General features: G+C 46.1%; 2 protein-coding genes across 7 annotated transcripts in view; both read left to right on the top strand.

Moving 5' to 3' along the window:
- Positions 1-4,376, top strand: part of LOC137436467 (uncharacterized) — a 43,439-nt gene extending 39,063 nt beyond the window's left edge. Inside the window, exons 3-6 of one of the 2 annotated variants that reach the window (XM_078786786.1) lie at positions 250-398; positions 1,486-3,720; positions 3,837-3,918; positions 4,056-4,375. In XM_078786786.1, coding sequence (XP_078642912.1) covers positions 250-398; positions 1,486-3,229 — 1,893 coding nt within the window. In that variant the 3' untranslated portion in view covers positions 3,230-3,720; positions 3,837-3,918; positions 4,056-4,375. Of the gene's footprint in view, positions 1-249; positions 399-1,485; positions 3,721-3,836; positions 3,919-4,055 lie in introns of both variants that reach the window. The other variant, XM_078786787.1, reaches the window with a different exon arrangement.
- LOC137436754 (syntenin-1) overlaps positions 1-13,625 on the top strand; it is an 881,728-nt gene that overhangs the window by 257,558 nt on the left and 610,545 nt on the right. The gene's annotated exons all lie outside the window — the stretch shown is intronic.

Here is a 13,625-nt window from a genome sequence, read left to right as displayed (position 1 = left end):
CGACAAACTACATATCAGGGCTGGCAGAGCTAAGCAGTTTGTACACTCACCTCTGAGCTGTCTTACCTGGGTTCGAATCTCGAGCGATTGTGAATGCACTCTAAAACACTTCAAGAACATCTTGTTCTTACCTTGTCACGACCTTTTGGGTTTTGTAAAACAATTGTAAACATATTGTATCGTTTAATATACAATTAAACAACCATTTCTCCTTCCCCTGCCCTTGTCTAATTTCCATACATTTTCCAGAATCGTGCTGTGGAGGAAGGAGGGATGTCCATGGTTCGTGATGTCGTGCTCGTCACGATCACCTTACTCTTGTTTATAGGTGTAATTTCATTTGAACCATCACGTTGGTTCAGGAAGAAGACGCAAAGAAAAAAGTCCTGCGTTCACTGGTAAAGAACACAAGTGACTTTTTATCAATATTTATGATGATTTATTCCAATGTGACAAGATAGCTCAGAAATTTGAAACGTGTTTACATAAAATGTTTATGAATATAATCAAAGGTTCAGATGGTCCAAGGAGAGCAGAGGGCCGATATGACGCTCTACCGTACTTCGGTGGAACGTCAGATGGTCGAGCGATGTGCTGGTACTTCCCTCATGCCTGGCACCGAATTGGCGGCACCTTTCATCAATATTTATAGTGCCTTCATCAAAGGGGCCAAGATAGTTCAGAGATTTTAAAAAGGAGTTTACATTAAATGCTTTTGCATAATCAAGTCTTGGAATTACACAGGTTGATCACAGTATAATACAGGAAGATATGGGATTCAGCGGCAAAATGGAATGGTGAAAAATTTGTATTATTTAAGAGAAATCTTGGAGAGCAATGAAGGAACAGGACTTGGATAAAAGTATCTTGGAATAAATGTAAAGAGTTTGGAGGTATCCCGACAAACAAGTGCATTTAGCCTGTATAAGGGCAGCCGTAGTGTATGGAAGTGAAACGGGGGCCATGGGGATGGGAGGTGAAAGAAGAATAGAAGGAAGACACGGGATGTCGAGAAGGATTTTTGGTCTTTCATTGAACGATAAATGGCGGAGCGTAGATCTTGAAGAAATACGACAACATTTCCAGTATGGAGATTGAATTGAGAAAGAGAAGGTTGAGATCATGAAGTCATGCAGCCCGAAGGACAGATGATGAAACAATTAAGAGGATTGTAAGTTTGCAGAAAGAAAATGCAAATGGAGATATTCCATCAATCGACCAACTGCCTGAAATAGGTGGAATGTGGTTTAAGGAATCTGATGATGAAATATTTGCTTGTTTTATGTTTTGGGTTCATCGTTCCACACTTGTTTACGAACCTTGTTTAAGTTACATCTGCAAGGCTTGATATTCCGTATCCTATAGCATTTCAACACTCGTGGAACATGTTTGTTTCTGTTTTACAAAACCATGCATTCAATACTTTACATGTTGTGAAATACTTCATTTTAGCTTGAACTGAGAATCTTTGTTTTTATCTTGCAGTTCACGATGTGGACGCAAACGAAAAGGGAAAGAAGAATTGAAGGACGACCCACCTTTGGTAAACGGGCTTCAGGAAAATGAACACCTTGAGATGCAGAAAACAGAGGAAAAGGAAGGAGAGTTTCTGGAGATGAAGGAAACAATAATTGATTTCACAATAAAACAAGACTCTGTTAATAAAGAACAAGCTGAAGAACAACAACAAGAAGAAAAATTGCGGGAAGAGGAAGAAAAACTGCAGGAATTGAAGGAGAGGTTGGTCCAAAACGAAAAATATCTGATACAAAGAGAGCAGTTGGTTCAGGAAAAAGAAGAGGAGTTGAAGGAAAAGGACGAGCAACTCAAATTACGAAAAGTATTATGGCTAATGGACGAAGAAGAACAGAAGAAACAACGGGAAGAACAGCAGAGAGAGAAAGAGGAAGCAGGGCAGAGGAAAATAAATGAACAGGAGCGGAAAAAACAAGAAGAGCTTCGGATAAGAAATGAGGAAGAATGCAGACATGCAAAACAGAAAAAGTATTTTCAGGAAGAACGAGAGGGATGTGAAATGGTATGGAAAACGAAAGAGTTGATTTTATTGAAAAGAGAACAAGAGATGAGAGAAAGAAAACACAATGTGGAGATAAAGACGCAGGAGCTGTTGGTGAGGGAGACGAAAGTGAAAAAACTAGAAATGCTTGATTATCAACAAATCCAAGAAGTGCTTGAAGCAACAGATGAAGGTTTACAGCAGCAACAGAAACATCAGGATGTTCATCAGGTGCCACCCGAACCAAAGCTTAAAGGTGACGACGGGGTGCAGCGGCAACATCAGGATGTTCATCAGGTGCCGCCCGAACCAAAGCTTAAAGGTGACGACCGGGTGATGCAGCAACATCATGATGTTCATCAGGTGCCGCCCGAACCAAAGCTTAAAGGTGACGACGGGGTGCAGCAGCAACATCAGGATGTTCATCAGGTGCCACCCGAACCAAAGCTTAAAGGTGACGACGGGGTGCAGCAGCAACATCAGGATGTTCATCAGGTGCCGCCCGAACCAAAGCTTAAAGGTGACGACGGGGTGCAGCAGCAACATCAGGATGTTCATCAGGTGCCACCCGAACCAAAGCTTAAAGGTGACGACGGGGTGCAGCAGCAACATCAGGATGTTCATCAGGTGCCACCCGAACCAAAGCTTAAAGATGACGACTGGGTGCAGCGGAAAAAGAAACAGAAGCATGTTCATCGGTTGCCCGAACTGAATCCTCACGGTGGTAATGGGGTGCAGCAGAAACAGCAGGATGTTCATCGGCGGTCGCCTGAACCGAAGCCTCTTCGCAGGGATGAACCAGCAGAGCTTGAAAGCCGAAAAAAGAATCTCATGTTCCGAGGACTAAAGGAAAGTAAAAATGACATGCAGCTTGTGGCAAAGTTGCTCAGCGTTATGAACTTGAACATCAAACCTGAATGTACTTTCCGCGTGGGATACGTTGTTGGGAAAAGACCGGTGAAAGTTGTTTTCAGATCCGTCTCTGATCGGAATCTCGTTCTTTATAATAACAATAAGGTACGGAATTTCAATGATCCGTCTCAAAACTCCAAAAACATTTTTATCACTCCAGATTACACTGTTGTTGAAAGAGAAGAGCAGGCAAAGCTGCAGGATCATCTTCAGGAAATGAGGGAAATTGACCCAAACGGTCAATATACCATCAAAAGAGGAAAAGTGGTCAAGCAGGCCAAGGGCATCCATAGATGGTGACCCTCCCTCCTTATCTCCCACAATCCACTCGGTAGAACACATACCTCCGCCAGGCTGAACAGTTTATGGTTTTTATCCCACTGATAGGCCAAATCAGGATTCGGACCTGAACCACAATCAAATCATTTCGTCCGTGTCACATACCCAACCTCTCCACAAAATTTCGTCCAAATCCGTCCACAACTTTTTGAGACATCTTGTTCACAAACAATCAGACAAAAAAACAGACAGAGGTGAAATCATAACCTCCATCCACCTTCGGTGGCAGAAGTAAAAAAAGAAAAGAAAAAAGAAGAGGATAATGTACATATGAAGATAATGTACTCCGCCATATGAAGACCTCACAGTGAAGACCTGCTGTAAAGGAAGCCCAGCCGTCATGTCGGGCTGCAACAACAACAGTTCAGTTTTGTCCTCCAACGACAACAGAGGACCTGATGGAAGGGAATCCCAGGCGTGATGACTGGCAGCAACAACATGACCTACAACAGGTAAGCCCTCCTCAATACTTTGGGGCAGGTGAGATGAACACACTGGGTGCAAACACAACCAACACAAAGATGAAGACATTAAATTTGAAATAAATTTGGCACTTCTTCTTTTACAGACATTACTGTTCATGCTTCCTTTGATGAAGAAGACCATCCTTAATTGTGGAGTTAATTGTAATTATAATTTCGCTGGGAAAGGTAATTTATTGGCACGGTCATCCCCATGCAGAATAAATAACAAGAACTTTAACTCCATACATTTATTTTTGTACCCTTTCCTGAACAAGTTATCAGACCGATGAACATGTCAGTGTTTAATCTTTCATTTTTCATAGAAGAGGAGCTCGTTGCCTCCTCCACACCCTCACCTGAAACCATCCTACCTGTTGGAACGTAAGTTGTCAAGATTCTTGCCTTACATTACAAATTATTCCAGACTTTGTCCAAACTGCATGTCCTTCACCTCCATTGTGTCTATCATTTTGTCTCTGCCTCAGAAATGTTGAACAAGCGAATATTTTGCTGCACTCTAATCCAGCCGATCACCGAACCAATCTTCCAATTGGTGGAAGACTGGCATGAGTGTTAATGTACGCATATAAAGGTCATTGTGAACCCCTCCACACACACACACACACCTACCCCCCCCCCACACACACACACACACACACCAACCCCCCCCCCCACACACGCACATCCCCCCGACACACACACACACACACACACACACCCCACACACACACACATATCCACACACACACACACACCCACACACCCCTCCCCCCACACGCACATACATATCCAGACAAACGCACATCCCCCTCCCCCCACCCCCCAAGACACACCCCCCCCCCACCCACGCCCCCCCCCCACACACACATACATTCCCACACACACACACACATATCCCCACAAACACACACACATTCCCCCACCCCCAACACACACACACACACACACACATATCCCCCCACCCCTAACACACACACAAACACACGCACACATCCCACCCCCAACACACACACACACACACATCCCCCTCCCCTAACACACACACAAACACATCCCCCAACCCTAACACACATGCACACACTCAAACACCCCCACACCCCCTCCCCCCACACGAACACCCCTCCACACATACACCCCTCCACACACACACACACACACACACACCCCTCCATACATACACACACACACACACACACATATCCAACCCCCCCTCCTCCACACGCACACCCCAACCCCCCCCCCCCCACATACACACATATCCACCCCCCCCCCCACACCCACCCACGCACAAACACGCAGATGTCATCCGAACATTCCGGAGCAAAGATTGGACTCCACCCCCTGATGACTCGTGACGTTTTTTTGTGAAGTTTCAATGAAGTTGTGGTTGTTGGAGGTTTGTGGTTGTTTGTCCCCAGCCTTCGTGGTTGGTGGAGGCACGATGGGATGATTGAGAAAGAGCTCGGTGATTGGACAGAGTGTGACGTCAGCGTGGAACATTTCGAGAGCTGAAGGAAAGAAAAGCTGTCTCGCCATCTTGGTCTCTTCCGTGCTGGTGTTCGTTGGAGACGGTCGCATTTCCCTTGTGTGCTGGCTTTCAGAGAACGGCTGTGTTCGCATTTTCATCATTGTTGTGGCTTGGTCGTGGGCGGTGGCGCATCTTTGGCTCGTGTGCGCTTATGGAAAGAGACTGAACGGGAGAGGCAGTCGGCATCACGGGAGGGGCCTCACGTTGGGACGTCGGGGAGCCCGACTCCTCGCAATTTTAGTGGGCTTCCTGTGCAGTGGTTTGGAGGCGACGAACGACGAGCAAGCCTTACCAGCCATTTGGGGACGCAAAACTGGGTACCGGCCGATAACCAAATCATTTTATTTTCATTATATTTTCCCCTTGTTTGTATATGAGTCTGAATGGAGACGTCCCTCATTTAGGAATTTTAGTTTACCTCACCTTTCGTTGTCTTTTGCATTACTGTAAATAAATTTATATTTGTTGAATTTTACTTTCTGTCATGGTTCATTTCTATTTTGTGGGTTCGGAATAACCCTGTGTGTTTCCAATCAGATAAGGCCTCGAACCTTCCCACGCGTTAAAAGATAATCCAGCCAATTTCAAAGTACTCCTCTGAGTTAAAGCTCGTTCCGGCTATCCATCAGCTCGGTGATCTTAATCCCCGACGCGACAATATCATTGGTCACTGGTGTGGCAACCACATTGGATTGAAGGGAAATATTAAATAATTATATCTCTTAAACTGCTTACCCCATCGATGCTAAATTTAAAAATATATCATCTTGCACCATTGTTGCATATCGTTTGAAAATGATGTCGTCGTAGGTCACATGGTTTGGCAGCCATCTTGAATAGAAAAACAAACCTTGTCCGATGAACACGAAATTTCACAAATGTGATCCCCGACACATGCATATGCAGAGTTTACATTTTTGTAAGGTCATATGTCACGTGGTGTGGCAGCCATATTAGCTTGAAAGCCGATTTAAAAAAAAAAAATCCCTTGTCTGAAACCGCTTCACCGATCGATGTGAAACCTGTCCTGGCTGGTGAAAATGTGATACTTGAAAACAGCTAAAGGGATTTAAATCAAACTTCTTTATTTTTAGGACAGTGAACGAGGGCATCTACCTGTTTTGGGACTATGCGGAGGCATATTGGCAACACAGTCGCATTGCTCCAGTTATTATTAATTCCCAGTACTCATTTTACCCCGTGATCGATCATTGGTGCTATTATTGGTAAACACCGTGTTGATCTGTTTTTATTTGTCCTTCTCTGTTTCAAGCAGATCTCAAGAACAAACGTCGATTCATCATTCAGGATTTAATGAACCAGGTTCTGTCAGCACCTTTAACAGGGATCGCCATTCCACCAGTGAGGATCCACGCATGCGCACCCGCCTCACGTACTGTACACCATCCGAGTACTGTAACATCCCCTTTCCAGTGCCGGATTAAGCCTCGGCTGGCCCTAAGGCACATTTTGAAATTTTAGAGAATGGCCTGAACAATTTAAATTAGATCTCGGGCTCATGGAAATGGACCCCAGACAAAAGATGAACTGATTCATGAACAAAATATTTAATACAAAAAAAGACAAATATTTAATGTGAAAAGAAACTACTTTCAAACTAGTTTAGTCTACACAATTTGCAGTGTATGAATATATGCATGACAAAACACGCACAGATTTGGCACTTTGCTTTGCAGTTTACTGGACCTTAGATTGTAACCTTGCGCGCGTTTACAACTGCAAACTCTTCAATTACGGAACTGAAGTCCAGTTCTCGGAGCAAATCACTTTCAATGCACAAAAGGGCCAACGCACCAAGACGCTGTTTCGTCAACGCACCAAAACAGAAAACGCAAGTTTTGGCAGGAGAATAAACAAGCCAATCACGATCAGCTACCTCCCCATTTGGCAAAACCAGTTTGAAGGTACTGGCATTAAGAAAGCGATTCACCCCAGAGTATTCGCGCTTCGTTTCTGGATAACTGTCATGCAAGTTCCGAAAATGGTCAGTGCCCAAGCTGATGCACACATGGCGCAGTTTGTCTGTGATGTTACCAAACAACCCGACATCGTTGGGAATCGGTGGAGTCGATACCGAAGCACCTTCGCCCCTAGTGTCTGTGTCACCATCGTCGGCCGGCCCGTCTTCGACAGGATCAACTGTGGGGGATGTTGAAGGGGAGTCCTTCGTTGAATCTATATCATCATCAACACCAGCATCTTTCTCCACCACATGGAAAAACGATGTCAATTTATGAGTCGTCTTGAGTAGTTGATCATCCTTATGCTTCTTTATCTTCAACTCCTGAGCTCGCTCCCAGCCACCTTTGCGTCCTGACATAACGATGGATTAAATCTGCAAATAGAACATCAGATGTATAAGTTTTAAAACCTTTTATTATAAAATACAAACCACATTAAACACTATACAGTGATGTAGCGCACCTTGAAAATATTTGCGAAAATTGAGATACATATATTACCCTGGCAGGGACAGAAATTAGAAATAATTTGTTTAAAATAATAAAAATTGACGAAAACTGCTTGTCCATTTTTTTGGCCCGAATTTTTGGCTGGCCCTAAGGCACATGCCTTGTCTGCCTAGTGGTTAATCCGGCACTGCCCCTTTCCTTCAATCAAAGGGACACAATCATGACATTTTTTGACTCATTGACGGACAGGTTATTTCCTGTTTCATCACAAGTTATTCTTGCGTTCAAAATGTCGATGTGCCGAGCTTTTACCTGTTCCAATCGTCGAGAAATTTGTCACCAGAACTCAGAAGTCCTTTTTATTCATCCCTGACCCACGAAAAGATCATCAACGATCAACGTGTGTTTTGTAATTTGTTGTTTAAATACCTCGGAACAACCAAAGTAAACATCAAAACGTATGCCATATGGTCATTCAAAATATCGTGTTGTTGACAAACACCGCTTCGAGCCGTGAACGTTCGTATTTGAGAAGTACCTGGGAAACAAAGCTCGGAAAAATTGCTGAAACACGAACCCGTTCTGACCCGTACCGGTGAGAGTCGTCCATGTTGATTTAAAGCCACGCCCAACTCCCAAGTCAGGCCCAGTGTCACGTGTTGATTTCAAGCCACGCCCAAGCGTCACGTGTTGATTTCAAGCCACGCCGAAGCGTCACGTGTTGATTTAAAGCCACGCCCAAGCCAGGCCCTGAGGGTCACGTGTTGATTTGAAGCCACGCCCAAGCCAGGCCCAGGGCATCACGTGTTGATTTGAAGCCACGCCCAAGCCAGGCCCAGGGCATCACGTGTTGATTTTAAGCCACGCCCATCTGAGCCAAGCAGGCAGCAGCCCAAGCGAAGTCGTTACCGTACCTGTAACACGGGCCTTCCTGTCGCTTCGCTAACGGACCAATTAGTCGTTCTGTTTGCCAAAATTGCTATATTCCTTCACGGCGTCTGTGTTGAGTCCTTAGATTACGATAAACCCGACCAGCATGTGGGAATATTCATCTTTTATTGAAATGCCCTCAGGTCTATGAATAAATAGACGGTGTATCATTGTGACTTTGGTTATCATATGCCCTGAGGGCAATTTGCATTCTCGTAAGGTAGCGTTCGGTCGCGCAGGAGAGAGATCTTACACCGCACAGTCTTCCATCAAAATGTTATTGTTCTGCACAAACTAGCCCACAATATGGCGACAGCTAACGGATCCTGTTCGACGCTTCGCCGTCGGGTTTAATCAAAACAATAGGGACATTGGGGTTTCCCAATCCTCACCAACCCTCAGCCCTCACCAGCCGTTCACCAACCCTTCCCCCCCCCCCCCCCCTCATTCTCCCCTCACCCTCTCCGCTAAGCCGCTTCCATCAATCCTCACCCCAATCCTTCTCTCACCACCCATTCACCCCAACTCCTCGTCCTCCCCTCCTCACCCCCCGCTCCCATCAATTCCTCACCCCACCCCAACCCTCCACCCCCCTTACCACCCATTCACCCCAACTCCTCCCCCCTTTTTTGTTGGGGTGAAGGCCGAAGCCAAGGCCGTTCAAATCATCATGTCTTGCTATGGGCCTTGCTTTGGCGTGTCTTCAAATCAACATGGATACCTCTCGCCAGGTAAGTGTCGGGACGCCTTCGTGTTTCACTTTTCAGCAATTTCTGATGCTCGTTTCCCAAGTAGTGATTGTCTGTTGCCCAAATACGAATGCTGACGGCTCAAAGTGTTCTTCGTATAAAACAATATTTTTGAATGAACATACGATATTTGGATCAGTGTGTCAGCCAGGTCAGCCTTACCTGGCTCGTAGACGATGTGAGCGTTGCACAGATCCTTCTTGGCAATGATTCCAAGCGGTTTGTGATCAGTGTAGATTGTCACTCTACGGGCATACGTGTATTGGTGGAATCTTTCCGGTCCATACATCTACACCAAGAGCTAATGTAAGCATGTAAGCTAATGTAAGCTAATGTCCAGCGTATGTGACCTTCGACTGACAAAATTGGCCTTTCTCTGAGTTTAAGTGCAACCCTTACTCCTGGCAAAGTTCTAGTAGCTCTATCAACCTCTGATCATGATCAGCGATGGCATCCTCTACGGTCTGTCCCTCTACATACAAAAGTACATCATCATGTACGTTTTTTGCACCCAGACAGGCCTCCCCAAGCCTGCTTCACCTGACGTTGAAATTCCACCAGTGCGGATTGAAGCCAAATGGGATCCTCAGCCAACAGTAGGGTCAAAATGGAGAGTTGAACGTCGTTGCAAAAGAACTTGTGTGGTCGAGTTTGACATGCCAGAAACCATTCTTGGAAGCAAATGTTCTGAAAATCTTGGCACTTGTCAGATCCTGGACTTGTTGGCATGGGGTAGTGACGACGTCTGATGGTTGTGTTGAGGTTCTGAGGGTCCATGCACAATCTCAATTTACCCCTCATTGGCTTTACAACAGTCACCGTGCTGTCGACCCACAGTGTTGGTGAAGTAACCGGGGTGATAATGTTGAGATCCTGGAGTCTGTCTCTCAGTTCCTCTCTCAGTTTCTCTCTGAGTGCGACAGAACAGCGGGTTAGACAGGAACTCTCGGTGGTGGATGTACAACTGGTTGTATGTGTCGGTCAAGGCACAAAGTGCTCCTCCCTTTACATAAGACGGTTTCTCTGTATGCAACTTTAACATAATAAAAAAAAAAAAATAACCACCTTTAGAGGCCATTTTTCCCCGCAAGCGGGGGTTGGCCTTTTTCGGGAACCGTGGTTGTTGTTGTTTTTTGGTCCCCTTTTTGAAGCAATGTTTTATGGCCGGATGCCCTTCCTGACGCCAACCCTTTTTGCCACCTTTAACGACAAACAGGGAATTACCAGTGAACTGGTACTCAATTAGCCGACCTCGGAAGGATGACAGGCTGAGTCAACCCCCCTGGCGTTAATTCAGCGATCGACCGGGATTCGAACCCTGGATCCTAGGATCCTAAGCCGGCACCCTAGCCGCTAGCCCAACATGGAGACTGAAAATTTGTTTCTCGACTCCCACAGGACGAAATCGGCTGCAAGTTTCAGAATAAAGGCTTTTTACGTCGAGGTAATATGTTCCAAATTTCAGCAAGGTCCATTTCCGCATTCATGAGGTTGAAAAAAACCTTCAAATTCATGTTAGTGTCTGTCAGTCCGTCCGTCCGCCCAAAATGTGTTGGTGCTTATATCTCAAAAGCTATACATTGAGACTAGCTGAAACTTTGAATATACATCGGCAAAAACATCGAATTAATGGCTTTCAAAACCAATTCAAAATGTGCCCTCTTAAAGTGGGTACACAGGGGATGTTTTGACCCCCCAGATTAGGTATTTACTCTCTTCTCCAAAACTACATACACAATGTTTTTGAAACTTGGCTACAAGTTTCATATCTAAACTATAGAAAAGAAGGGACATTCTTGCGGAAAATGCCAGGGGTATAGAAAAACCCCCTTTATATGGTGTTATGTGCCATGTGGCAAACCATAGAAAAGTATTAAACAGAGGAGCAATACACCTGGTGCTCACCTGGTAGAATAAACAATAAACTACACTGACTGAAGGTATTTTAAACCAATTTCAATGGTTGCTAGAAGCCAGGGCAGCATGTAGAATCATACAAACATGATCATAAAACTTTACACAAACAAACAAAAAAAATACCTATTTTGGGGGGCAACCCCCTCCCCCCGAGCAGATCACCTCAGGACTCGATCTTTCTTTTGATGCCGTGAACAAACTTTGGTGCATCACGGGTGGTGGAAGTTGTGGTCAAGTTTCATCGGAATTGATTGTGTAGTTTCTGAGAAGAAAGAAAATTCCTATTTTGGGGGGCATCCCCCCCCCCTCCCCCCCCGTAATCCCACTCAAGGCCCGATTTTTTTTGATGCCGTGAACAAACTTTGGTGCGTCACGGGTGATGAAGGTTGTTGTGAAAATCAACCAAATCCACAACTCGACTCATAGATAGGTTTTAATTTCAATTAGATCGTAACATCATCCTGTAACATACACCATGCAACATATATGTCAGGATCAAGGCATCATATGAGAAAGATTGGATATATCAGTCAATGCAAGCAAGCCTAGAATATAAGTGGGTACGCACCATTCAATTCTACATGTCATTGTATTAAGTCGCAGGAGTCGCAGGAGTGGCCTCGAGTCGCGGACGTCCCGAGGTCTTATAGACACCGCCCAGTGGTTTAAGTGAGCGTCACACCTGGGTTCAACTTCCTTTTTCACCACATTCTCCCCGCCGTTAGAACTATGCTGCCACTAGGCAGGAAGCGAGCGCGCGTCAGCATTGATGGGTAGAGGAAGTCATTATATCATAATTAGGGTGTCAAAGAAATATCCCTATTGATTCTTGTCTTTGCGCCATTGTGTTATGTTTCGCACACTGTCAAAGCGTCTTTAGGGCTTCCTGGAAAGCGCTATACGAAACAAATCCATTATCAGTGGTACAGGTCAGTCGGTCCATCCGTAGAGGTCAGTGTGGCGAATTACCCTGCCAGCACAGGTTCGGAAACTACCGGGTACGACGTCCCCAAATCCGGAGTCCCTTGCTTCGGAGTAGCCGCTGGAGGCAGGCGTCGGAGGGGCACCTCAGTGCCCTTACCGCTTCAGGCAGGGGTGTATCAGGCGAAGGGAGGGACGGCAGATGTTCTCTAGGCGCACTCGTAGCCTGGTTAGCAAACATGTCCGATACTGGCAGACGATGAGCCTGTGGAGTAGTAATAGTCGAGTCTCACAGGCCTATGTGCTGGATAAGGTGTACCTTTGCGATATGCAACTCATTACATAAGGTGTACCTTGTCGAAGAGCGAATGTCCATTCGTCGCAATGCAACGCATTTCAGGCAGATGTGTCGATGTGGAAGATATGTAAATCAGTAAGCCATGTCTATTCGTCGCAAGGCAACACATTACAGGAAGATGTGTCGATGTGGAAGATGTGTAAATCAGTAGTCCTCTTTACAGTAAGCTGTAACAGTAAGTAAGATTACATGACAGGAGGCCATTACAGTAAGTCCATTACAGTAAGTCTGTACCTGCCTTGGCTCCCAAGGGTACATGGTCGATCCTCATGAGATCCATGGCATGGAAGTGCCGAGGGAGAGAACCGACGAGAGCCATAACGAGAGTTACTCGACACCGGCAGCGGCCCTGTTGAATCACGAGACTCGAGCGTCCTCTGACGGCAGCTCATACGCATTACAAACTCTTGTTTCGGCACGTGAATCTACCGTTGGCAGCGATCCTTCGCACGAGACACGAGCGGCCTCTGAAGGCTGCCTGGACGACCGGCATGGCTGATTACGACGACGCACAAAACGACCGGAACGCGCCTCCCCAGCGGAGCGTGCAGAACCTCCGCGATGCATACGGCAATCCCGTCCTGCAGTACAGCGCTCGGAGGATCGGAGAAGACCGGCTTTACCGGCTGCCGAGAGAACGTCCCGGATGGACGACAAAAACGACCGAAACGCGCCTCTCCAGTGAAGCACGCAGAACCTCCGGGATGCATATGGCAATCCTGTCCTGCTGTACAGCGCGCGGAGGATCGGAGAAGATCGGCTATACCGGCTACCGAGAGGATGCCCCGGATGGAAGGATTGTCCCATTCAAAGCGAATTGAATTGTCCCATTCACAAACCGAGAGAGAGTCCCGGCCTTGTTTGTTTGTCCCAGCGTTGTTTTGTCCCAGCGTTGTCCCGGATGGATTGTCTAGATGTCGAGATGATTGTCATGCTAGATGTCCCGGATGGATTGGCCATCCACGGATGTCCGACCGATCCATCCATTCAACGCCTTCATTGCATGGCACGGATCCAGCCGGACCGCGGATGGATCGACCATCCACGGACGCAAAGAC

This window comes from Myxine glutinosa, chromosome 11, assembly GCF_964187855.1.
Source record: "Myxine glutinosa chromosome 11, kmMyxGlut1.1, whole genome shotgun sequence".
NCBI classification, from domain to species: Eukaryota; Metazoa; Chordata; class Myxini; order Myxiniformes; family Myxinidae; genus Myxine; species Myxine glutinosa.
The sequence above is the reverse complement of the archived record's forward strand: the minus strand, read 5'-3'. Positions and strand labels throughout refer to the sequence as shown.